Source organism: Lates calcarifer, linkage group LG13, assembly GCF_001640805.2.
Source record: "Lates calcarifer isolate ASB-BC8 linkage group LG13, TLL_Latcal_v3, whole genome shotgun sequence".
NCBI classification, from domain to species: Eukaryota; Metazoa; Chordata; class Actinopteri; family Centropomidae; genus Lates; species Lates calcarifer.
This window is the reverse complement of record NC_066845.1, coordinates 21,515,826-21,543,308: the sequence shown is the minus strand read 5'-3', so window position 1 is coordinate 21,543,308 and position 27,483 is coordinate 21,515,826. Positions and strand designations below refer to the sequence as shown.

The 27,483-nt window shown below is 40.9% G+C and overlaps 2 protein-coding genes and 1 long non-coding RNA gene across 4 annotated transcripts in view; all 3 read left to right on the top strand.

Moving 5' to 3' along the window:
- si:ch211-158d24.2 (multiple epidermal growth factor-like domains protein 9) overlaps positions 1 to 4,881 on the top strand; it is a 30,141-nt gene extending 25,260 nt beyond the window's left edge. Inside the window, exons 5-6 of the mRNA XM_018669412.2 lie at positions 1,680 to 1,949; positions 2,804 to 4,881. Coding sequence (XP_018524928.1) covers positions 1,680 to 1,949; positions 2,804 to 3,315 — 782 coding nt within the window. The 3' untranslated portion in view covers positions 3,316 to 4,881. The remainder of the gene's footprint in view (positions 1 to 1,679; positions 1,950 to 2,803) is intronic.
- A 411-nt stretch (positions 4,882 to 5,292) lies between these two features.
- si:ch211-158d24.4 (uncharacterized protein LOC560966 homolog) lies at positions 5,293 to 10,375 on the top strand. 2 transcript variants are annotated; one of them, XM_018669414.2, is made up of 5 exons: positions 5,293 to 5,478; positions 6,174 to 6,623; positions 7,589 to 7,619; positions 7,714 to 7,773; positions 7,947 to 10,375. In XM_018669414.2, the coding sequence occupies exons 2-5, from the start codon at positions 6,408 to 6,410 to the stop codon at positions 8,387 to 8,389; spliced, it is 750 nt and encodes a 249-aa protein (XP_018524930.1). In that variant the 5' UTR covers positions 5,293 to 5,478; positions 6,174 to 6,407; the 3' UTR covers positions 8,390 to 10,375. The 2 variants fall into 2 exon arrangements, with proteins under 2 accessions (XP_018524930.1, XP_050931021.1); XM_051075064.1 differs by lacking the exon at positions 5,293 to 5,478 and having other exon boundaries at positions 6,106 to 6,623.
- Positions 10,376 to 22,056: 11,681 nt separating this feature from the next.
- On the top strand, positions 22,057 to 27,120 carry LOC127143165 (uncharacterized). The gene is made up of 2 exons (XR_007814398.1): positions 22,057 to 25,577; positions 25,796 to 27,120. It is a non-coding gene; the product is annotated as an uncharacterized LOC127143165 (long non-coding RNA).
- The last annotated feature ends 363 nt before the right edge of the window (positions 27,121 to 27,483 follow it).

Here is a 27,483-nt window from a genome sequence, read left to right as displayed (position 1 = left end):
TCAGAGAGGAAATGATCAGAAATCTCCTCAGAATCCCGTCCACACAGAGCTGCTCTGTGGTTCAGAGTGTGTGTGGATGTGGAGGATGTTTTAGACGCAACACTGGAGCTGGAGGCAGAAGCAGCCTCCAAGAAGAGGTTGCCCTGGCAACAGTGAGAAATGAGAAGATGCCACAATGCAGTATCATGGCTCCACACTGGAGGATAGATGCTTTTTAAATGTGCTGATGAGGTCTGTTGCAGTGAATGAGTATCCCTCCATGCTAACACACAGAGAGGTGAAATGGAGCATTGCACCAGTTCAGAATGTGGGTCACACATATTAAATCAGCCATGAATGATTCTGTCTTTGCACAGTACAGCTGGATTCATTCATTTTATCCCCAGGTTCATTAAATATTTCTATAAATGTTTTCATTTCTCTTTCACTGTTGTTTTGTTTTTCCCTGTTTCTCTATGAGTGTGTGTCGGACAGCAGTTACCAGCCCTCTCTGTAAGTGTGTCATAGCAAAGTGGAGGACAATAGGTAAACAAGCAGGTCAAGTCCTCTGGCCCTGTGCAGTGCAGCTCAGCTCATGTTTCTTCCTGGTTATATAACCTGGCAGGCTGGCTGCCTTTGAACCCCCAACAGAGGTTAAATCAAGCTTATCAGGAGCAGCCTGCTCAGTGCTGGAATACAACACGGTCACGTGATCTCACTAGATAGAGACCAACATCTAGGCCATTGGAAGGCAGTTATCGGTGTCTAAATCATTCAATACTGTAGGCTCTGCTCTGCTGAGGACTCAGCCTCAGAGCTACAGAGGAGACTGGCTAACAGAAATCTGTTATCTTATTATCACACCAGTGTATACATCAGAATGTTTTTATCCATCTCCGGGAAATTGCTTTCCATAACAAGTTTAATATGTAACTATATGGTCCTTATAAGGAACTGGACTCAGTTTGAAAACTAATTAAACTCCAAAGCTGAACTGCAACCCCACAGTCTCCTCCACTTCTCTGTCCTCTCATCATTCATTTGTGATGTTCAGTGCAGTTCAGGAGTTCATTGGACCTTGCTGAGTCTCAAGTATGTGTATATACCAGGTATTACAAATGACAGGATATCAACATAAAGTGAGTTCCACCAAAACAGCTTCACTGGTCTCTCCAGGCCTCTGACTCTACAGGAGGGATGAGCACTACTTCTTCCAAAGACATTCCCTCGTTGTTGTGATGGTGGTGGTGGAAAGCTCTGTCTAACATGCCCCCCACACACATGTTCAGCCGAGTCGAGGTCTGGTGACTGTGAAAGCCGAAGCACATGATTCACATTGTTTTCATACTCAGACTGTGCCATGTAGAGAGTGATACTGTCATCCTGAGAGACATCATCAACATTTTGAATCATAGAACAAACTAGACCCCAACTAAGCTAGCATTTTAGCGAGGGACATATGTGGACATATGTTGCACAAGTTTGTTTCTTCACAGGAATATATCTGATTGGTGTCTTTGCAGGTGCACCCCAGTGCTAATCTGCTCACCACATTTAACATTAATATTCCTGCAAGAAAGGAAAGCTACAGGTCATGGTGGGGGTCCTGAGAAGTCTTTTTGCAAGGCCTAGAGGTCAACATTAACCCAGCCTTGTAGGAGGTCTGGAGCTGAGATGTTTCTTTGTCTGTTCCTGTGCAGATTCCAGTGGCTCTCCAGTGTGCGACCAGTGCCTTCATCGGTACAGTGGCCCACAGTGTGACAAGTGCAGCGCTGGCTTCTACAAAACATCTGGGGCTTGTGTTCCATGTGACTGCAGTGGGAATGCAGACCCTCAGGGTCCCGCCCAGCTCTGTCACCCCGACACCGGTCACTGCCTCCGCTGCACCAACAACACCACCGGGTCCCAGTGCCAGCTCTGTGCTCTTGGATTCATAGGGGACGCCCGAGCACATAACTGCAGCCATCCAGGTAAGACTGGCCCACAACCCACCGTTTGGTCAAACCTTTGCTTTCTTTACCTACTTACCCACTCAGACTGTAGCGTGCTGGTTCAACAGCTCAGAAAACAAAGACAAGCAATAGATCTTTTCCCAGCAGACACTTTGACCTGTCATAGCAGGAGAAGCACAAGTGGAACTAAGAACATTTACAATTGCCCTGGAACTGGCAAAACACTGACTGACACAAAAACTGGTCAACTGTGCAATGTCTTCACAGAGCAGATCTAATGAATTTATTATTAGATCTGCTAATTTATTATTTGATGTATTAGATATTTCTCCAAAAGAAGAGGCTCTTTTTTCTCTCTACATTTTGCTTCAAACAAAACTTGCAGAATACTTCACAAATACTAAAATAAGTTTAGCAACATGACCTTTTCCCACAGCAGATGTTTTAAGAGGGAAAGCTCAGGTGGAACATGAACGATGGTACCATTCTTTTGAATTGTCACCATGAGCCAGCATGAACAATGTCAGGACTCAGGAACAGAGTCAGTGAACAGCTGACTAGTCACTGGCATAAAAACAAAACACCAGCACCGAGGGAGGACAGCCAAGGGAAATCATCACTTTAAGCTCAATCAGAATTGTTTAATCAAAAAAAAAAAGAATGCAGTAGTAAGAGGTAGTTACATCTTTTTGCCACTAGATGTCACAAATTACTTTTCTTCATACATCAACAACCTGACCTCCAGTCCAGCACTATTACTTTGTGACTATTTCCAGGTCATTGAATTGCTTTTTAAAGTTGTGAATTTATTAAAGCTGGAAGATAAAATCTTGAAATGTTCAGCCATGTTTTCCCTACTTATCTCTCATCAGCGCCCCGACTCATTCCCACACCAGCAGATACAACCACAACGGAGGCCCCCACGTCCCCCTCCGTGTCTGCCACCAGTACCACTCTGACCTCCGTCACGAGAGGCGTCCCGGCCTCCACATCCAGCAGCAACACGAGTACTGCACTGAGTACCGCTGCCACCACCCAGGCCCTGCTGACCAGCCTGACCAGCCCCACAGACAACACTACAGCAGCCCTGACAGAGGTCTCCTGGACGCAGTTCAACATCATCATCCTGGCCGTCATCATTCTGGTGGTGCTGCTGCTGCTCGGCTTTGTTGGAGGCGTGTACACCTACCGGGAGTACCAGAACCGCAAGCTCAACGCCCCTTTCTGGACCATAGAACTGAAAGAGGACAACATCAGCTTCAGCAGCTACCATGACAGCATCCCCAACGCTGACGTGTCGGGCCTGCTGGAGGACGAGGCCAACGAGGTGGCACCCAACGGCCAGCTGGCACTTACCACACAGGGCAACTGCTACAAGGCTTAGCACTCCATCCACCCCCAAGCTGGACACCTAGATTTACAGATGACACAAAGCTGCTGGAAAGTACCAAATCCAAAGCTCCTTCTTGTATGACTGCTTGTTGTTAACCTGCTCAGCAATGACACTTCATAACACTCGGCAAACTGACGATGTGATCAAAGATATGAAAGAGTTTCCACTTGAAATATTTCCCCTTTTTGATATAATTTTGTGTGGAATGGGCGATCAGTGAAAAGGATCCAAAGACTAAAGTGTTTTGTTTGAGTTGTGCCTGCAGAGGGCACTGTTGTGCAGATTAGTTAGGTAATTGGCATCGTGTGAGACAAATGCAAAGCATAGACCTGCTCACTCAAACAATGATCCTGACACCAGTTAGAGAACTTACAGGAACCTAGCATTTCAGATATTTTTAAAATGGACTTTTGACTGTTTAAGTTGTAACTGGATCACTTGGAACAGTGATCTGAAACTGAGACAATGATTGTTATTTAATGAATTTTTATTCTGTTCTTATTTATTGGTTGACGTTTCAGTCTTGGGAGAAATGCTGCACATGTATGATGTGTTTATTGTGTTTATTCATGGTGTTTTATCTGCTGTTGAATGGTAATTTGAATTGGCCAGTATGTTCTCATGTATAGTTCACGTGTTTTGGAGAGAGTCATGGGGAAGATGAAGGCTGCTGGCACAGGCATTTTAACAACCTCATCTTTTGTTTATAGCTTCCTGTTTGTTAAAGTGTGCCAGCTCACCTGATGTATCTAAGAGGAGCGTTTCTTTTACAGATACTACACCCACCGTTTATAAACTCTCACATTTGTCACTACTGCAGGACTTGCATAAACTGCTGTAATCTACTCCTAATCTTATCTGCGAACAAACCATCTGAAAAATGCACACATGGGGTATGAAGAGGTTGGGTTCTGTGACTCAGTCTCAAATGATTGGATCATCAGATCTCTAGAACAGAAACAGTGTTCTAGTGTTGATACTGCTGTTACAGAGTGAAACCAGCCTGCACAGTGTAAAAAGTCCTCAGTCTACCGGTCTTTGTTATCTCATATGGTTGAGTTGCATCAGCTACAACAGTAAGCTGTTGTGAAATCAGTAGACTTCAAAGCTTCACACCTAATCTTAGACATGGATCCTGTGTTTTCTGTGTTTCAGTTACCATTGGTTGGGTGTGTTTGTTTTTACCACGGTGAATGAGTAAAGCTAATTATGGAACTAACTCCTCAGGTACTGGCTCTTTCCCTAATGTGATCACTGTAAATATGATTACTGTACAGATGAATGTGAATAGTAGCACTATTAATGTACAGGTAGAATACTGTGTGTACACTGTCACTCAACAAGCTCCCAACCTTTCACTCTCTCGAGGGTGTGATGTTGCTGTCAGCCCACAGCTTTTTGTATTTTTATTTCTTATTATCAGTGGACATTGCCATCAACTGTATGCGACTGCAGGACTAAAAAGCACCACCCTGAACTTAGAACAAAGAATGAAACAATGTAAATAATAACCCAACGTCAGAGGTCAACTCTCTAATAAAATTGGGGTTAACTGTTGTCTTTGCCTCACTCACATATCTGTGTAATGTAATGTAAGTTACTACCACATTTGGAACATCCACTCCAGAGATGTTTGAATACACATTGAGATATGTGACAACAAACTGCACAGTGAAGCTCAGAGATTAAAAATGAAGCCACAATAAGTATGAGACACTTTTGAGTAGCGGGGGGGCTTTAAAGGAATGAATTATCACTGCAGATCCCCCACATTTCCTGTTTACACCCTGTTTTATTCACCAGAATAATATTTGCATTGGCAGCTACAAGCTGACCAGGACCTGACCATCGCTCATGAGCACCATTGTCTATTACCTCCCCCCTCCTTTCACAGCTGCAGGCTCTCCTCGTCATTCTAATCCTCCACCTTCTCATCTGACGCAGCCTGTCATCCAATTGAACGATGCTTCATCCACAGTTTGAAGGACGCCTCTTGTTGCAGTTGTGGCCATGCTATTAAAATACTGACAGAAGGGATTTAGTATTTTAATGCTCAAGCACTTTCTGTTTCCAGACTGGTCTAACTTATTGGTTGGTTGGTGGTTTGATCGACTGTGTGAGTGATGTGGTGAGAGAAGCCTTGAGTTTTTCCAGGTACGAAGATGATACTATTTAACTTTCTATACAGCAGTTGGACATAGATATTGTTATATCTGCTGTGTGTATGTAGGTGTGTGGTGTTGGGGGGGGTGTTTTGAAAGATTTGAGTCAAGAGGTGTGGTTCAAACCCTAACACAGGATGTGGTTGACGTCAGCTAATTTATTGCTACGTTGTCAAATTTTAGATTTGGTGACCACTGCTTCTTCACTTGATGCCATTTGATGTCAATATTTCATGCTGTTCTTTGGAAATATCAGTCAGATGAAAATGTTGTTGACACACTGCTGCTGCTGCTGCTGTGTGTTTATTATGCTGACCTGCCCAGGTCGCTGTCTCTGTGGTTTCACGCTGAAGTTAGTCTGACATTAGTGTTTGTACTGACTTGTTTCAGCTGCAGAGGAATGAAACATGGTCTCTGTTCTTCCCCAGGTTTCTAGGGTTTTTTATGTCCAGACAATCCTCATTAAAAGGAAGTGGCTCTGTGGTCAGGGGCTGACATTATACTGTCTGATTACAGTCTTCATTAACAACCAAGACTAATACAGTTTAATTACACTCTGTGTGTGTGTGTGTGTGTGTGTGTGTGTGTGTGTGTGTGTGGTAAATCTCAGTGACGGGGTTGTCCCTGACAGGTGGGGGTCATGTTGTGATATGGACCGGTAAAAGTGTGCTTCTATTCCTGTTTCAGGTGTTTGGGGGTGTGCATGTCCATGACCTGTAGCGGACTATAGTGATGAAACGTTTGTAGCCTCTGACAAACTAACCTCCGAAAGAGGATGTTGGTGGTTGAGTCCTGGCACTCAGTGAAACTGTTGAATCGAGACTCCCTACCAGCGGTTTTTCAACGTGGGCGACACGGCGCTGATAAATGGAGCCGCTGGATGGGAGCCTATGACTGATCTGTGAATGGGAATCTAGCGGCATGGAGGCAGAAGGCTGCTGCTGCTGCTGCGGCGGGGAGGAGGCGGCAGGACTTCGACACAACACCTTGATCCAACTTCTCCGTCAGAGAGAGACTCGGTTCCAGCGGATGGCTCAGGTTCTGTTAGTGGCGCTGCTCGTCACCGCTGCAGCGGCTCTGGCTCTGCTGTTCACGGTCGTTCTGAACGGGCGAGGTCAGCAGGCAGCGGACACACAGGTAACATTTACACACCTGACGACTCTGTGCTCCTTCAGGTAACTGTTATTACTGTGGCCGAGAACAGCACCGGTCTGAAGGTGATTACAGTCCAGGACCACGGGCGGTCCGGCTCTGTAACTTTATTCAACCACACAGCGTGTCGGTTGTGTTTCAGTGTGTTCTGTTTTATATGTTCGATCAAGAGGAAAACCTGAACACATTCAGATTCTTGGAGCGTTCTAAGTAGGCCGAAGTGTACTTCCTGTCGCAGTGTTTGCTGAAGTCAGGCAGGAGTTGGATCAAATGCTCTGTTAACGGAAGTTCGGTGTAATGATCCGTGGTTTAGAAACTTCACTTTTTCTTCACCACACACGCGTCAAACAGAAGCACATGTTCACTTTTCTGTCTTCATCAGCTCCACTCAATGTCACGTTCGCTTTAAATGGACTTTTTTTTTTTTTTTTAATAACTGTGAATCAGCCGCTCAGAGAGAACACGGTGAACCAGCCACAGGTTGACGCCACTGTTTTCTCTGAAGCGTTTTAACGTTAAGTTTTTCAGGTGGATGTGGTGACGGGACGAAGCCATCTTGTCATCTCTGTTGGTTTCGTTGCCTAGTAACAAGACACCGTCCCATGATGAAACAGTGACAGGGGTCAGTCAGTACCTTTGACCCGCAGCATAAATTCTCATAAATATTCTCATAAATATTCTTATGTACTATAATAATAATATATAAACATTGTTCTGTCACTGCGGTGTGGTCACACAGATTGTTATTTAAATGCACTGTCATCAGGTCATACATGTTCAAATATTACAATATTCTTTATAAATAGCATTAGCTGGGGTCAGTTTATATTTTCTAATTATTCAAGTGAAACTCGGCATTGTTCAGTTGTTTCTCTGTGCTGTCTTCAGTTCTTGTATCGTTACTCTGAGCTCCAAGAAATGTTGCTAAGACAGTGTTTGTGTCCTTACAGCCCATGAAGCAGACGGGCAGCCGTTCACCAGGTAAGCATGTGGTCTGATCATCACGTGACATTACAGCTTTATAAAAGCAATCACTGGTCAGCGTGTGAACCATCACTCTGAATCTCTCCTGTAGACATCTGCGTCACACAGCAGCAACATCACCACCTTGACAATCCAAGTGTGATGCTAACAGGTAAATATATGATTACATATCAACAATACATAAATGATAATATAGTGTATTTTGAACTATATAATTATACTGTAGAGTCTGTATTGATTATACACAGACATACACACAAATATAATGTGGAAATGATAGAGAAGCATTGAGAAGTAAATTCTTGCTCCCGCTCTTCTCCTCAGCTCCAAGTACCAATCAGATTCCTGGAGAATTCCTTGAATGGGAGAGCGAGATTGGAAATATCCACTGTCATGGAGGCTTCAACTACTCCAGTGGGAACCTCATGGTGCCCAGAAAAGGCATTTACAGAGTCTTCCTGCAGATCACCTACGAGAGTGTGAATGCGTGTACGGAAGCGACTAAGCGACTCATCAGTGAGGTGTTTTATATCACAAACAGTTACAATGACAACAGGCGTCTCCTGTCATCAGAAGACACAGTGAGTTGCAGTTTAAAGCCCTGGAGAAAATCCCTCTATACATCCGGCTTGTTTGTCCTGGAGGCTAACAGCAGACTACGAGTTAAGTCGTCACACCCTGAACTTATTGTTAACAAACAATACCTGGTGTTCTTTGGTGCTGAGCTTCTGCCCCAGTCATCTGGTCAGACAGTCAGAGTCACCTAAATCCATCTGGAGGTTTCCTGCACCCTCCACTCTGTGAACACCTAATGGAGGAAACCAGTGTAGATATGGTTTCCTCTTACTATTACAGCTCATGAAAAGTCTGAATCCCCTGATGATGATGATGCAGCAGCAGCAAGAAGCTACTAATATCTGCTCAGCTGCAGGTTTGCTTTATCTCAATGAAGTTATAAGCTTAACCTTAATCATTTCCCTTTCATATACTATCACAAAAGGCATCTATATTTTCCTAAGAACATCCCTAATATGTGTAATTGTAATAATTCCATCTTCTTACAGGTTTTATATTATTGTCAACTGAATATGATTCTCGAGAAAAAATAGAAAAGCTTCATTCCCTAAAATATTATGGCTTAGATTTGAATATTTCTTGTTTACGTGGGGAAAGTTCAGAAGGATCATTCTTTGAGGAGCATGAATTGCCAGTGTTAGTTCTGTGCTGTTGGTGGAGCTCTAAATGTCTCGTCTTGGAGGATGTCTTATCAGCATCCTTGGGTTTTCCCCCCAGCTTTAAAGACGAAAGACTGTTGTTCTTCTCTCGATTTTTTGCTGCCATGAAAGTTTTATCCTTTAAGAGACTAACACAATCTGTTAGCCTGAGGGTGAGCCCTGTCTTGTTCAATGTTAGTTAAAATAGCACTCAGTAGTTTGTTTGATAAACCCTGTGGGAAAAACCCTTCACTGAGATTAAAAACAACTCAGGAACCATCGTGTTAAATAGATGTCAACTGGATAAATATCCACAGAAAAAAAACAAGGCTTTGGAAGCATAATCCTTAAACACAGGCCTGTCAAGACAGGAGAAACTGTAAAACAGAAGCCAGATACTATGACGTATGAATTTGTGAAGGAAAGGACTTTTGATTTTGTGGAAAAGCAGAAGTGAAGGGAAAGATTAGAGCAAGGGAAAATAACAGAGGTCAGCAGAGGAAGAAAAGGCAAATATATTTTTGTCAATCAGCCCGTCCATTATTTTCTGTAAAGCTATAGATTCTAAAGTGGTCAGTGTAACACGTGTATCATTAGTATTAAAACAAGTTTTTACTATAGTACCATGTACATTTTGTCCCACAGACACGTTGTGTTTGAATGTACTCAGTACTGTGGGACAGCATTGGTTATTTAGTGCTCATCATAGTGAAGTGTGGTTGGTAATACCAGAGAAGGCTGAACCACTCTGTGTCATTAATTTGTACATGTCTTATAGTGTGTTGCTGTTGCCAGCTCAGTGGCTTTCACTAGGAAGGTCTGAAGAGTGATCAACAGTGCAGAGTTACTGGCAGACTATCACACATAAACCCAGCCCACACCCACACACTCCTGCAACATTTCTGTGTTATGTCTGCCTGTGTTATGGTTTTATCAGGTGATAAATATGAGAAGTACAGAAATACTTTCATCATTGCTTAACACAGAAGTTCTACTCCTCTTGTGCATTTTGAAGTTTGAGGGTTTTTTCCTCTCCAGTACCAGTGTAGATGTGTTAGGGTTAGGGTTAGAAAATGTTGCAGCTCACTTTCGACACTTTCATCAATGTTGTTTTACACCTGTTGTGAAAGTAACCCATTAAAGTAGAATGTGCTGGAAACATGAAAGGACATGCAATGTGGGAAGTATCTCCAGTACTCCAGTGTATTTGTGTGTGAATCAGTTAGATTTTTTTTTTTTTCTTTTTACCATGGGGTTCATTGTAAGCTGGTAAAAAAATATGGAAAGGGTTTTCTCTGGTAAGGTGCTGTAGGACATGTGTGCTTATAGAAACATATTTAACGAGGCTAAGGATGTGGGTTTGTTGTTTTTGTTTTGTGTTTTTTGTTTAAATTGAATTATTTAATTCATTGCTTGGGCACTTTGTACTCAGAGTTGGTGCTATGCAAATTGACTTTTTCCTACTTTGAAAGAAATGATCATACCATTTGTTTGTGTGTATGTTGTGAAATAATTAATAAATAAAAAAAAAACCTTGAATGACAGAATACTCAGCAGTTTCTTTCTGTCAGTGGGGAGTAAAATGTCCTAAATGTTTCTCTTATCAGTTCCTTTTGTTCCCAAAAGCCAAACTTCCTCAGTCAGAGGAACAGGAGAATTATTCTCTTTATTTTCACATTTATTATCTCTTGTGCTGACAAAACCATTCCTGGATTACGAGGGGGGGGGTTAATAGTGTTTAATAGCACCCACTGAGAGACAGCCATTGATATTATACTCAGTAATCACTGTGGGTCACCAACCCATATATAGTCATACTGTTGTCATAGTATGGTTTCCTGTTGGCCATTCACAGTTCCTGAGTGGACTGTGGGAAACCCATGACCATTTAGTCATCAACGTGATTCACATTGTGGAATTTTTTTTTTCTTCTTCTGCTCTGTCTGTCTTGGCTGCTCATTAAGCTTCTTGGTACAGTGGAGGAGCGTTCCTCATGATATTCAGGATGTTCATTCTTTTCAAGAGGTCTGTTCAGCTCAGTCACTTGTATTGCACTTTAAGACCTCAAGGGATGAATAAAGAATAAAGAATTTTTACATTAATTAGTGATGTAATGTTTTTAATAGATGTGCAATATGTGTTGTTTCCTGAAAAAATATAAAACTATATGTCAGCAAAACTGTATATTCACTGTAAATGTATTAATAAATTATTTTTTAAAGTTTAAAGTTTGTACTGTCAGTGTGACACACTAGAAAGGACAGTAATGATTCCTGTATCTTGTTCTTTACACTGAAGTCATCCATGTGATGTATTACAGAAGAATTCATTTGATTCTGAGCCATGACTACATAATATGTAGCAGCAGTAGTTTTGTAAGGAGGGACCAAACTGTGTAAACTCTGTTACAAAACTGGGTAGAGTGTATGGATTTAAAAAAAAAAAAAAAAACTGCATATGCAGTTTCTGGGAATTTCCACAACAGCATCTGGAGTTTTTTGTTGCTTTTTCCCTTTGTACAGAACTCATACCAAACTGTGACGTCCAAACTGTGGTGTGACTTCTGTGTACCATTACACATCCACTGTGTACTGTGTGTTTTCATGTTTTCATCTTTAAAAAGATGTCACACAAAAAAGCTTTAGTTCTAACCTGACCGTCAGCGTTAGTTTCTCAGGTGAACAGAACTTAATGATGGCTACTGGTGTAAAAGTGATAATGCACTCACAGGTGTCAGGATATACATAACAGTCAACAGAGTTAGAGTGAGCTCTGGCTCAACCATTGACAACAGTACACTTAGGCCTAGACTGCTGGGGGATTTTCCATGATGCACTGAGCTCCTCTCTCTCTCTCTCTCCACAGTATGGATTCATATCCCATAAATACATGTTACTAACTCAATATCTTCCCTTTCTCATAGTCTTGTGCTCTTCTGTCTCTCTCTCCTCTTCTGTCTCTTTCTGCAGGCATTTCTGCCTCTGGAGCTGTAGAGTCTGATTCATGATGACAGGCCTCCTGCTGATCCTCTTTTGTATTATTGATACCACTTTACATTTTTACATGGAATCTGCATTATACTATGTTCTCCTGTTGCTATTTTCTACTCCCAGTACATTTCAGTATATTTTCCTCATGTACTTCTTTTACTTGAATAACATTTTGAATGCAGGACATTTACATTTATTCTTTTCCCTGTGTGGTATTTCAACTTCTACTATTTCATCCACCACTGTCCTAATGTGACCAAGGCTTTGGTATTGTTGTTTACCGTATTATATTTCCATCCTTCATGCTTGTATTCTTTTACCTATACCTTATATTTGGAAGAGTCTTATGATTGGTTTTGAAAGGCACCAACTGAGGACTTGCCATTTTTGTCTCTACCTTCACAATGGACAGCAGAGAGGCATCCCCAAAGCTAGATGCTACAAACAAACAAACAAACTGCTGCAGCATTTCAGCTGGCAGTGGTTTAATGCTAGACTTTTTAGCTAACTAAAAATTACTATAATCTGAACAACTAGTAACAAAAAAGTGACTGAATGTTTCAGCATTTTTCAGTTAAAAAAGGTCTGCTTAGGTAATATTTCTGAAAAGAATGTTTTAATGACCTTGTTAAAATCCATCTGTTTTCTATACTGTTACAGTCCCCCTCCTCTTCCCCAGTTCCCGCCTGGTTTTGGCTCTGTCCCGTCATCCCCTCTCCCTCTGTGTGTGGGTGTGTGTGCTCTCTCCACAGGAGTGTGGCATGGCACCAGCACAGCTGCAATCTACTAACTCATCCTCGCTCATTCATCCACCCTGGTTTGTCTGCCACTCATCGCCAGTTTGTTCTGTCAGCTTTTGTGGTAACGTCTGGCCTCTCAGTTGAACTTGTGTGGTTGTTTCTGAGCTTTTGTTTGGTCTGTGCTCCAGTGAGCTAGTTAAGTGACCCTGTCTCTCTTCTGCCTAGTCTCCCGTCGGTGCCGCTGTCCACTTCTGTGGAAACCCCAGCCATGTCTGCGCCCCTGAACACTTCCCCCTCTCCCTGCTCCACCACCAGACCGTCTGCCCCGGACTCTCCCCCTCTGCCCTTTTCCCCCATCCACCTGTTGCGTTACTGCTGAGTGCAATAAACGTCATTTGTCTCTGCTATTGCTGGTGTTATTGTTTGACTCAGCATCTGGGTTCAGTCCACTCAAACCCTGTAACATATACAGCTTATCTGTCAGGGTTGCAGGGGGCTGGAGCCAGTACCAGCTGACACTGGATGAGAGACGGGGTACACCTTGGACAGATCACCCCATCTATCATGGAGCTGACATACAGACACAAAAAACCATTGACACTCACGTTCACACCTTCAGCCTGCATGTCTTTGGACTGTGGGAGGGACACAGGGAGAACATGCAAACTCCACACAGAAAACAGGGGCTTGAACCCAGAACCTTCTTACCCCTCTTGTTAAAATTAAGATCTGAATGAGGAAGAACCCCAAAATTTGTGATTTGCAAGCAATGCATTGGGATCATTTGAGTAAGCAAAGATGTACAGTTGCATATCATCAGCATACATGGTAGTTTACATGGTGATGGTTAATGTTTCCAAAAGCAATGATTTTGGTTCTGGAAAGGGGAAGAAATATATCTTGTTCCAACAGGCTCCAGCCTGGAGCATGTACAACAGTGATGCTCGTCACCCAGAGAGGGTAAAACAGAGGGGGAGAGGTAGGGAGACAAAAAGCTATTTATAAAATGGATAGTTTTGATCCTTGATTGTGATTGGCTAATCCATGTCTGAGCTGGTTGTAAAATATTCTATAAACCTGTGACTGCACTGAATCAGTATTACTCCATTCAGTCCTTCACTAAGTAACAAGAGGAGCTGCTGTGTCCTGCTGCACCATCTTCTTTACAAATGATCTTTGACCCAGATCCAATAGTGATGTCATGGTCCACCATTGGCCCATTGTGGGTTTAGAGGACCCATGCCACTCTTCCTGTGCATCAACCCAGAACATTAAATGGCTGCATTGGTTTTCAACTTGGGCTGACTTTGACTGCCTTGGTCAGCATGAACTGTCAGTGACTGAAAGAGTAGAATATAAAAATAGTGTTAGTGGCTGATCTAGTGGCATTTGCCTTTTACCAGTTACACTTGGAACACTTTCTATTTGGAAATGAAAACCATAGTGTTGGTGTCCATATGTAAAAAAGTGTCAGAAGGAGGAGATGAAATAAATTGCATCACCTTTGGAAGAGATAACCACAGGAGGTGACTGATCTGAAGTTCATGGAATAAAAACTACTACACATCATATCTCAAAAAATATGTTAGTTTAAAAAAGCCTCCAGGCCAGGCTACATTCTTCTGGATTGGTGGAATGCCTTTTCCTCTCCAGCTTTTGCGATATCTGTTTTTAAGCACACATTTGTGAATTGTACCATGGAGCTAGCCTCCTCTGATTCACTACTGCTGTGTCAAGTGCTGTGTGTAATGAGGCTGCAATATTATCAACAAGACCATTAACTTGTGCGGAAGCTGAGACAGCTGTTCTCCATTGTATTGACATATGGCACTGGAGTAAATAACAATGAAATCATTTCCCTAAATTTAGAATTTTCAGAAACCTCCTGTCATGGAATTTTTTCCCATTAATGTAAACTCAAACATTACTCAAACTGATCAGACAAAAGAGAGGTTTGGGGAAATATTATTTTATTTTATAATATTAGTATTTAATAATCAGTTTTCGATGCAATAAGTCAGAACAATGTTGGGGGTGTGTTTAAAACAGTGAGTGGGTTTCTTTATACTTTAAGAAGTGTGAGTCTAAAAGGGAATGAAATGCAGAACTAAAGCTGTTGCAGTCAACATCTACATGAATGTTGAAATCTCCCACTGTAACTGTTTCATCTTTAATAAGCACTGACTCAGATGAAACAAGGAATACAGACAAAAAAATCAGAGTAAGGAGCAGGTGGATGATGGACAGTAACAAGTGGAACTGGTTTTTGAGTTTTCCCGCTTCCCAGTGTGAAAAACTAAGAGAGGTTGATTGATAAGCCTCCTCGGCCTCTGCTTCAAGGGGTGTGAGGATTCATATGAGCAGTGAGCAGTTTTCTTGCTGTAACCAGGTTTGCATAAATCAATGTGATGATCAGTTAAGAAGTCATTGACAGGGATTGAGAGTGATCTAATATTCAATAGTCCACAATTAATTTCTCTGATTAGAGTCATATTTATCAGATAGAGTCCAGTTTGTTCATGTTAACAAACACTCCTCCATGTACACAGAAGTTAATCATGGCGTTCCACAGGGTTCTGTGTTAGGACCAACACTTTTCACCCTATCTATGCTTCCTTTTGGCAACATTATCAGGAAGCATCATTTCCATTACTACACAGGTGACATCCATTCTTAAGTTCTCTTGCAGCAGTTATGTGCATTTTTAAGGCTTTTTTTTTTTGTCTAACTCCTCTTCTGTTTCTAGATATGAGAGCAGTTGTACAGACAAAGCCGTCAACAGCTGGACACCACCTCCACAGCTAGTGGTTGAAATCAGAGGTAAAATCCTCAAATCAGGTGCCCACATCATCCACAGTGCACCTTGGCTGGAGATTTTTCTGTTGTGGTTTGACTTGACTCGACTCTGTCCTCAAGTAGAGATGAGGTCTGTTAGCTTGCTTCTTTTCCAACGCTACACCCACAGACTTCAGACCCAACAGAGGCTGACTCAGATGGCATCATTTGAGGACATTTGTCAGAATTCACACAGCTCCATCTGGACACACAAATAATATTTCTTAATGGTGCTTTCTCAACATATGTGGTAACAGTGGCAAACAGACCGTGATGTGTAAAATCAACATCACATCAAGAACTTTGGGTTTCTCAGGTTTTATCTAACAACATGGAATATTATAGTTGGCACAGCCGTTATAAGAAATCTTCTTAAATCTACTTAACAGACAGAGTTGATGCTGCTCCTAAATTCCTCAGGTGTGGCACACTATCATCAGGTATGAATCATATACCATCATTTACACTACAGGGGGTGAAACTGACTTTTACACACCATAGTTTGTGGGTATGATGTGGAGCAGACAGTCGTCAGAGGTGAAAGTGCACAGTACCTGTAACTCTGTGTCAGAGTGCAGATTTCTAAAATGGTTTCTAATGTAATTGTTGTTGCACTGACACATTTGTCAGCAGCTTTAATTCTTTGTATTTCTGTTCCATTTGATGGTTCCTGTATAAGGTGCTTACTGGTGATAGGTGATATAACAAAACGGTGAACAATGACTGTGGGAAACAGACAAGACTTGTTCTATATGAAACGAGCCTAGAGGTAACTTCTGTTGTGATGTGGCACTATAGAAATAAAACTGACTTGACAGTGTGAAATCTGTGAGTAGATTTTTCTGAAACTGAAACATCCATACTTTTCAGCTGGATGCAGAAAATGTTTGATTTTATGATTATATGAAGAATGAAACAGAACACTTTTTCCAGTAGCAACAGCCATAGTTATTGTTTATTTAAGTAGAGATTCATATCTTTTCAGGTCTGCCTTTAAAGCTATGAAAAAATGTTTTTTCTTCTTCCTGTTTAGACTGTGCACAAGCTCCCTCCCCGCAGCACCTCGGCTCTACAGGATGATAAAATATGCCTCTATTTGTAGCTTTTGTGAGTGGGTGTGCATGAGTGCAATCTTTACTTCTTTATCTATCTGTGGTTTGACCAGTTAAGTGCAAAATGTTGTTGCCTCATATTCCTGCTGTTCCTAAAACCTCTAACATAAGTTACTGTAATGGTATGATAACATCCCCTCCTCCCTCTTTTAACCTTTTTTTTCCTCTAATTTCCTGTTGTCTGCTAACCAAAGAGTGACGGAGAGACAGAAAGGGAGACAGAATGTGAGTCACTGCGTCACTGTGTGGGTGTAGGAGGAGGGGGCAAAAGAAGAATGAGAGTAATGGCAGGGGTGAAACTTCCTTAATAACTCTGTAGATGAAACATTTCCTCTGTCTGCGTACTTGACCTTTCAGTGTACAGCTGCAGGAAGTGAGTGTGTTGTGGTGGATTTGGACTGATGATGGGCATTTATTGTCCATTGTGACACATGGTGGTCGTGTTTCCTCTGCCTCATTCATCATGTCTGATGCAATCATGACCATGTGTAAGTTCAATGACTGTCAGTATCTCTGTATCGCTCTCCTGTCCTTTGGCCTCCCACACTAATAATTCAGTTTTATTTAGATAGCGCCAAATCACAACAGAAGTCATCTCATGGCACTTTTCATATAGAGCAGGTCTAGACCATGCTCTTTATATTATGATATTTACAGAGAGAGACCCAACAAGAATAGAGAATAGCAACAGAAGAACATAGCATAACATGGATTCCATGTAAAAAAAAAAAAGTAAAAGTAAAGTGATGCCAATAATACAGTAGTAGTAATGATAATAGTAATAATCATAGTATTAACTGCTAATGTAGCACTAAAACTAATAGCAGTATAAGTAATTTCTAATTGTAGCAGCAGGTGTTGAGTGGAGTTGTAGGAGCAGCAGGAGACTTGTCATCACAGATCAGACTCTACAGCTCCAGAGGCAGAAATACCTGCAGAAAGAGACAGAAGAGGAGAGAGAGACGGAAGAGCATAATACTACAGGAAAGAGAAGATATTGAGTTAGTAACATGTATTTATGGGATATGAATCCATACTGTGGAGAGAGAGGGAGAGAGAAGCTCAGTGCATCATGGGAGATCTCCCAGCAGTCTAGGCCTATAGCAGCATAACTAAGTGATGGTTCAAGCCTGAGCCAACTCTAACTATAAGCTTTATCAAAGAGGAAAGTTTTAAGCCGACTCTTAAAGGTACAGAGGGTATCTGCCTCACGGACTGAAACTGGGAGAAGGTTCCACAGTAGAGGAGCCTGATAACTGAAGGCTCTGCCTCCCATTTGACTCTTAGAAACTCTGGGAACCACCAGTAAACTTGCATTCTGGGAGTGAAATGTCCTAGTGGGATTGGTATGTTGGTGTCTGACTATTAAGGGCTTTGTATGTGAGGAGGAGGATTTTGAATTCTATTCTGGATTTGACTGGGAGCCAATGTAGAGAGGCTAACAAAGGAGAAATATGGTCTCTGTTTCTAGTTCCTGTCAGTAATTGTGCTGCAGCATTTTGAATCAGCTGCAGAGTCTTTAGAGACTTGTTGGGGCAGCCTGATAATAATGAATTACAGTAGTCCAGCCTGGAAGTAACAAATGCATGGACCAGTTTTTCAGCATCTTTTTGAGACAGAAAATGTCTGATTTTGGTGATATTACACAGGTGAAAGAAGGCAGTCCTAGTTTTAAGTTAAGTTTTAAATTAAGTTTGTTTTATATGAGTTAAAGGACATATCCTGGTCAAAGATGACTGCCATCTAATCTAATCATTAGGTGTTCGGGACCAAGTGCGATAACTTCGGTTTTGTCTGGTTCTTCCATCCAAGACGTGTCTTCAGTCTCAGTCTCACTTGTTTTAGCAGAAAAATTTCAATTTTTCAATTTCAACCCTAGAGTGTCATAGCAGGGCACAACAAGACTTTTTTACTTTTATGACATTTTTGAAAATATAAAATTTTCATGTCGAAAATAAAGATCAATGAAGTTACCATATATGGTTCCTTGCCCATCTAGGGTAAAAAAAAATTCTACAAGGTGTATATATAAAAAAAAAATAGAAAAACACATATAAAGTTAAAGGAACATTTATTTTTAGCATGTTTCATCAAACATAAATAACACACACACACACAGACACACACATACACACACACACACGTATATAGAGATATAGATATAGATATTGATTCTCTGACCTCACTGGGCCATGTAACGACACCATTTGGATGTCCAGTCCAGGAAGTTACCATACATAGTCACTTGCCTGATAAAGGGAGAGAGGATAAGCCAACATGAAGACCAGAGAGCTGTCTATGGGAGAAAAGCAAGCCATTTCAAAGCTGAGAAAAAAGGGAAAATCGATCAAGAATTGGTCCAAGCACTGACCCTTGTGGAACTCCATGTCTAACTTTTGTGCACATGGAAGAATTGTCGTTAACATGTACAAACTGAAGCCTATCAGATAGATAGGACTTAGACCAGTTTAGTGTGGCATCTTTAATGCCAATAAAATTCTCCAATTCTCTAAAGGCATGGGATCTTGTTTTTTTTTTGTTTTTCTTAGTTGCTGGAATATGGACCAGACTGCATTAGATGTACACCAGCATGGACACTGTGGACTGAAAACATTCCCTTTCTCAGGCATTTTGCAGAAGGAAATATGCTGCGTGTTGCTGCCAAGACTGAATTCCTACCATCTCTTTAATAAAAAAAAATATATCACAGGCTTGGCAAGCTTGAATACTGAAGTTGAACATACCAGTTTCCACTACTACAAAAATACTTTTACCAGTGCATTGATACCACTGGGTTAAGTACAACCAGTAAGATCAGCCTTCACATCATCTTGGATTAATATGGAAATCACTGAACCTGTCTCTAGGTTTCACTTGCCACCTACACTTTTTGTATCATGCTGGTCTCCTCTATTTTGGGAATGTACAGTGCATTCCTTTGTGTGTGGGCTGGGACACTTTACACACTGTGACAATAGTGATTCATATGAAATGAAAGTCAGTGCAGGGCAAGTGCAGTTTGAGTTTGATGATTTCATATATAACACCACACCATACACACAGTTTTCACACACACACACACACACACACACACACAAAATTGTTTGGCATGAGAGTCACAATGATTCATGCTCTCTTTTTGCCCCTTTAAATATCTAAATAGCAGCCACCTGGTCTCATCAAAACCTACACAGAGACTGGGTGTTCTTTGCAGTTCTCTCTGGATGATGAACTGAAGGGAATTGTCCCTGTTTGCTGTTGATGTTTGTTGCCCCTTGTATGCCACCTACTCGGTCTGCATGGTAACACAATGTTTGGAATGTACATGGCTTTGTATGTCAGTTGCCTTGGAAATGTGGGTGTGTGCAGCAGCAATGATTTTGATGAGTCATGTTAAATTCTTTTCATGTCCTCTTCCCACTACATCACCACCTTCCTGTCCTGGAGCAGCGGGCAATGTTACCAAATACCAAAACTGAAATGGATTTGTGTGAAGTTAACATGAGGCTTGAGGATTACTACTCAACCTGCAGAGATAGGTGGATACTGTTCTCTGTAGCTCTGAAGGAAGAAACTCTTTGTTACAAACTCAATTCTGTTCAATTTTATTTATATAGTACCAAATCATAACATGCATTATCTCAAGTACTTTACAGAGCAAGGTAGAAACCTTATTAAAGAGAGAAACCCAGTTTCCACAGAGAGCAGGACTCAGCAACAGTGGAGAGGAAAAACTCCAAGAAAACTCTACAGGATGAAGCCCCAGACAGAACCAGACTCAGGGTGGGCCGTCTCCTGTACCAAACAGAGAGTCCTGAGGGGGTGACGCATTTTTCTTGGCTGGCCTGGAAGTTAGCACCAGCCTGGTTCCTCCTGACAAAAAGCCAATGGGATTTTTTCATTGGGTTTTGGGTTATTCCAGAAAATAAACTGTGACCAACTCAAGTTTCTGATCCTTCCAGGTTTAGTTCATCAGTTAATCTTCACAGATGAACACCACTGCTCTGATGTTTGAAGCCTAAATACAAGCTCCCGAAGTAAAAAGCTAATGTTAGGCTATAAACTAACTACACCACGGTCACATGACGTGAATGTCTCCACCACTAAGTTTCCAACCTGTCATTTCATTTAGCTCTGAGCTCATGGAAAGTTAATGATAGTCTCTGGGTTTTAGGAGTCTTTCCTGCACTCCCCTGACTTTAAGTGCTATTTAGTAGCTTCATGGCAACTGCAGTGCTTTTAGACATCAACTCATACATCAGACTTCTGCCCCACTGATTTCATTTTTTTTGTGTTTTTTTTTAAATTGCCTCTTGTGAGACCTGTAATTCACTGGAGTAGTCCTTCAAGTAATATAGAAATTCAATTAAATTTTCAGTAAAATTTTATTTATATAGTACCAAATCATAATAGAAGTTATCTATCAGTTATCTGCAGTTTTCATGTAGAGCAGGTCTAGACCGTACTCTTTATATTATATTTACAGAGAGAGACCCAACAGTTTCCACCATGAGCAGCATTAGGCGACAGTGGAGAAGAAAAAGAGGAGAACATAGCATAACGCAGATATACAGATTCAATGTAAAGATGTAAAGTAGTATCAATAATACAATAGTGATAATAATATGTAATGACAATGTAGTGTTAGCAGTAATACCAAAAGCAGTTCTAATAATAATCTCTAAGTGTAACAGCAGGTGTTGAGTGGAGTTGTAGGAGCAGCAGGAGACCTGTCATCACAGATCAGACTCTACAGCTCCAGAGGCAGAAATACCTGCAGAAAGAGACAGAAGAGGAGAGAGAGACGGAAGAGCACAATACTACAGGAAAGGGGAGATATTGAGTTAGTAACATGTATTTATGGGATATGAAATAATTGGAATGTTATTGCAGCCAACATCAGGAGTCAACGGAAGTCATTTGTATTAACAAGTCCTCCAACGTAAACAACCTCAGCAGTGACAGATACAACCTGTGCATACCAGCAGTAAGTCAGCGACACCTTTGTCATCGTGGTAACAATAATGGTAACAACAGGTGGTTAAGACTGCAGAATAACAAGACAGCAATAACTTTCAGTTTCACACTGGAAAGTCCTGTGTTTTGTTGGTCCATCCATCCATCCCAACCTCCTCCTGATGTGGCCTTTGCTGCTCTTTATACTACATCGCCTGACCCCCCTTGTTCCCATCATAATTACTATGGTCACTAGAAGTCACCTCACAGAAAATGTAACTATGAGTTGTTATAACGTGCTGGCACAGAGTCAGGTTTTTTGTGCTTTTGTTGTTACAGTAGAACAGTCTCATTTTTACTCTGCACATTTTGTGACCGCTCGCCTGCTGTGTGACTTTAGTTTCTGTTACTTAGTATTTTCTCTTGTGTTTCTAGTGCTTATGTTCCTGTAATTTCTCCTGTGTTTCTGGTTTCTAAGTTAGTGTGAACGTAGACTCAGCATTCACGCTAACTAAGAAACCTCCTCCTGATGTGGATGTGGAGGAGTGTGAATGCTGAGTCAGCATTCACACTCCTCCACATCACTATTGTTCTTCAAATCTTTATTCTTATTAGTTATTACTTTTGTTCTTCTATTTCCGTAAACTTTTGGCCACTTCTTCCGTACGTTTTTCGGCATCTAACTAGTTGCTTATCAATCAAGAAGTTGCCAGTTCAAGTCCAGCAGCAGACAGTTCATGACATCACCTGCTTTTGACTTCCAACTTTTAACTTTTTCTTCTTCATTTCAACAGTGATTTCAGCCATTTCCACCATTGTTTCAGCAATCCATTCAGCGCTCAGCACTCACACGCATTTTCTAGTTCTTCTGTACGTTTTTCGGCATCTAACTAGTCCCACATACTTTGTGCTATTAAAACATTCAGGTATCAAAATGTTCAGCTCATTCAGGACATTCCGGCTTGTATACAACTTTTTTGTACAATTTATAATTTTTGTAATATTTAGCTTTTTTTTTGCAAATTTTTTCTCATTCAAATGAATGGATGGAATGTTAAAATTGCCTCTTTAAACCTTTACTACTTCAGCATACTTTCACCTAGAAACTTCATTTAAACTTTAAACTGGTCTCAAGACGTTCAGCTCTTAAGCTTCCATTCAACTTGTTGTTATCTTGTACAGCTTTTGAATGACAGCAGTTTATATTTCATGCTCATTTCTGGCGATTTCTGAGTTTATAATGGGTGTGTATTGCACTGGCTAGAGTGGGTAATGTCACTGTGTGTGGGTGTGGGTGATGTCACACAGTGACATACAGTGACACTGACACTCTAGCCTCATTTCATTGACAGCAGCTATGTTTTTTTAATCAATAACACAAATTCCAGAGGTGGGTTGAGCCACCTCTCAGTACTGTGTGACTGTGAATGAGGGCCAGCTGGTCATTAAGACCTCCTCTGCTCTCTGTGCTGTTTACACACACACACACACACACACACATACAACTGAGACCTGCACATTTACACATGGGTCATTCTCATTGGTGGACTTCCCCTACACACATATCAACTTTAACCTGTTTTAACACACACATATACACGCACACACATGTACACACAACTGACACCTGCACATTAACACACTGGTCATTTTGATTGGTGATTTACCCTAACACACACCTCTCCTTTGAACTGTTTGTCCCTCACCTCCTCTCTCTCTCTCTCGCTCTTGCTCTTTCTCTCTCTCTCTCTCTCACTTGCGCACACACACATCCTTCATACTTTCTGCTATAGAAACCATTCAATTATCAAGAGGCTTAAACTATTACCCTTTTTACATTTGTGCTTATTCAACTTTCTTCAACTCTTTACACTTTTTAAAATGTTCAACTTTGCTATTGCAATTTTGCTATTCAACTGAATAGTTCAGCTGTTGGTTTTAACTTTCAGCTTCTGCATCTATCCTCTCTCTCTCTGCTAATTTCCACTTTAATCATTGCTTCAGAAATTACTTTTGATTCCAACTGACTTCCAACTTCTATGTTTTTCTTCTTCATTTCAACAATGATTTCAGTCATTTCCAGCATTGCTTCAGCGATTCATTCAGCTCTCAGGATTCATACGCATTTTCCACAGGAAATGCATTTTCTGGTTTTATTTTGGTATTCCTTTCCCTCCTGTTTCTTGGTCTTGTACTTCCTGTTTTATTTTGTAATTACTGTCCTGGTTTATCTAGTGTGAGTTTACTTCTAGTCTTTGTCCTGTGTTTCCCTCCTTTTTTCAGCCCTCACCTGTGTCCTATGAGTAATCACCCCCACTGTATATATTAAGACCTGTGTCTTCCCAGTTCTTGGTCAGAGGATTGAGTTTGTTCCTGCGTCCTGATCCTCTTCTTGTGTTTTCCTGGTTCCCCAGTGTTTCACCCTTCTTTTGGATTTTGTACTGTTGGAAGTCTTATCTACCTCCTGGTATGTTTTTATTTTTTTGGTTGCGTCTTGTTTTTTCAATTCAATTATTGAACTCTCCTGGACTCTCCTGCATCAGGCTACTCACCAAGAGGTCTTGAATATTATATGTTTAAATTTCTTTTTCTTCTTTTTTTTTTCTTTCTTTTTTTTCCTTTTTTTTTTTTTCTTCATGGTTTCGTGTGTGGACACGGCCTGAAAGATGACTCTGAATAGCTGGTATCACCCAACTCAATCCAACCTACAGTCATTTCACAGCTGCCTTTCAAGCCCACCAGGGATGAATTCTGGAAACTGAATGCTGATCTCACATTTAGCAAGACTGCAGTAAGATATTTTTGACACTGGCAACTAACCTTTTGAAAAGATCAAAACTGATATCATTAAAGATCTATGTCTCAGTACTGAATGTTGATCTGTTGTTTGAGAGAGCTTCTTTGTATGAGGCTTCCTCAAATGTGGGTGATTGCTGACTCAAGCTGCAGAGATCTTACCACTGCAGCTGCAAGGTCTTGTCATGGTTAATTACATGCTTGGTCATGTTGTGCTCTATTGAGCTATGAAAAAAACTCTCATGAGAGTTTTATTTGTTTTGCAGTAAAACCACTACATTCAGATGTATTCTCAAGAGAATCCTTGAAGTAAGTGGCAGGGCAGTTATCAAAGAATCTGACTGCTCCGTGTAATAGGTCTAAAAGAGTCTGCTTTGATTTAATCAACAATCGAGTCAGACAAGATCTCCTGTTTTCACATTACACTTTACCATTATGTCACAGTACAAATCCACAACATGAACTACAATCAACAAAAGGGAAATGAAACAGTTGTGAAATATTGCACAAGAAATTATTTTCTCAGTATCTCCAGTAAGTAAGGTCACCCAGCGATCAGAAATCCCTGTAAACATGTAATGTCCATTTTTTTTTCTGAGCAGTTGAAAGAGCTCCAGGAGTTTAGCTGTCTATGGGAGAAAAGGAGGCCATTTCAAAGCTGAGAAAAGAGGGAAAATTGATCAGAGCCAAAAACAACAATCTAGAGTGTCCTGAAAAAGAAAAACTGGTGAACTGAGCAACAGACATTGAATAGGTCAGCCAAGAACAACAACAGCTGCTAATGATAACATTATGAGAGCTGTGAGGAAAAACCCAAAGTGGAAGGTTTTGGACTGCCTGAGCCGATCACTGGATCTAGAGGATGCACTTCAATTGAAGGAAACTGATATATTCCAAACAAAGAGTTTAGGGTAGGATCTTAATCTTCATTATTTCCTCCAGTGATTGTTTAACTTCCTTCCAGAACTCTCCCTCCTTTCCACACTCCCACACAGTGAAAAATGTGTTCCCTTCATCAGTCTTCATCTGGCACACAGATGTGGAATTTCAGTGATGTATTTGTTTCATTTTTCTACTACGATATACAGTATGTCCTCATCAGCTAATCATACTGTAGTATTTTAAGACGGGTATTTATGCTTCCTTCCAGGCAGTCTTTAGTCATCTCAGCTTCCACTTTTAAGAGAAGAGGAAATTTCTCAACTGCAAGTATTTTTAAAAATGGGGGGTTCTCTGTACTCCTTTTACGTTTATTGACTCTATCTGAGCATTAATACTGAGTGAGTAGTGGTGTAACTCAGTAATATTCCATGTTTCATCCAACAAACTTTTTTTTTTAAAGTCTCCTGCTGCTCCTACAATCCAGCTCAACAGATTTTGTTACAACATTTAAAAATGTATTAGTGTTTCTCCTTCTTAAAAGGAAGTTTTTCCTTGTCACTGTCACCTAGTGCTTGCTCATGGTGGGATCTGTTGGGTCTCTCTTTGTAAATTTAAAGAGCTGACCTGAGGCCTGTACTACGAAGCGAGGTAACTGTCTTATCAGAGTAACTTCAGGAGTAACTTAGTGACGTCAGGTTTAACTTCCTGATTAACCTGTACTACGAAAGGTGGATAGGTTTTACCTGGGGTCTGCTGCCATGGTCATTTACACTGCATCTCTAAACTGCTCCGAGCAGTTTCTGTTCGTGGTGTAGTAGTGGATGATAGCGGTATGTGGACCAATAAATTGTGTTTTTTTTAATGCTCTGTCTTTTCTATTTTCAATTTCAGTTATTTAATTTGTATTTTTTTCAAGCGGCAGAATTTAGCATCATTAGTGTTGCATATTATCGATTTGAATAATAATTTAAATGGGGTGCGGGGCATTATTGTCCTGAAAGACAATATAATACAACAGGCTGTTGTAATTGTAGACTACAGACCAACACATGCAGCATTAATGATGGGAAATATGAATGTGTAGCACTTTATAGAATGTTTCTATTTGATCCAGGTTCAGTTTCCACTGAGGCTGAAATACTGTTAACATGAAGTTCATACTGAACATAACAGCATTACATTCATACATATACAGCCTGAGTGTTCCAAGTAGAACATCATTAACAGTAACAGCTAATTCTCAGACATGTGACCCACGTGTTGTCTGTAATCCAAGTATCCGGAAAATCATCACATAAGTTCCGTGTCCTTACATCTCATACTACAGATAAAGAACCCAGGGAACATGTGACAAGTCTCCCTGTCTTTGTTGGCAGCCTGAGAGATACGGTGCACGCATGTTTTATGCAGACGCACTAACTCTGATTAAGTTAACACCGGCTCAGATCGAGGCAGTCAGGGTTTGTCAATCCCGACTTTCCTTGATAACCTGAGTTAAATCAGAGGAGGTTAAACTCCATTCGTAGTACAGGCCTCTGCTCTATATTTACAGTGCCTCAAGACAACCTCTATTGTGATTTGGTGCTATATAAATAAAAGTGACTTGACTTGAATGCATACACCCTGCTCAGCAGTTACTACACACTACATAAACAAATGCAAAACGCAGGAGTGTTAGTTGTGTTTAACTTTTGAGGCCTGTGTGTGTCATTCTGGGTCAAAGTGCACCACACTGAAAATGTGTTTTGTGAATGTGTTTAGAGTTTTGCAAAATGGGTGTTTCAGATTTGCAAATTGTGTCTAACCAGATAAACAGTGTTTAAAGTTTTGCCAACTGTGTGATTGTTCTGATGATGTTATTTTGGCAGTTGACAGTTTAGAAAATGGGGTTTAGTGTTTTGGCAATTCAGAAAAACTGTAATGCACATTTTCAAAGCTTAAAATGAAGCATTGTCCATGTGTGACTCCAGAAATGTGTTTTTTTTTTCTGCTCTTCTATCTTGTTAATCAGCAACCTGTCTGAGAAAGCAGCTGGTGTATCTGGGACTGAGTCAAAACAAAGTACAGTGTATGTTCATGGTAACAGGACAATAATGGAGCTCTGTGACACAGAGGCTTTGATACACACACAATACTTCACAGGATTTGTTGATAAGAAATAAGAATACTGAATACACAATATTGCAGCTTTATCCCACACCTTGGTGTTGGATAGTGATTAAAACACGAGTCATGGGAGCTTGATAGGAGCAGGAGCAACTGAAACAATCACATTCTTGTGGACAAAGACTGACTGTGTCCACTTAACGTTGTACTTTAAAACACATCTGCATTGG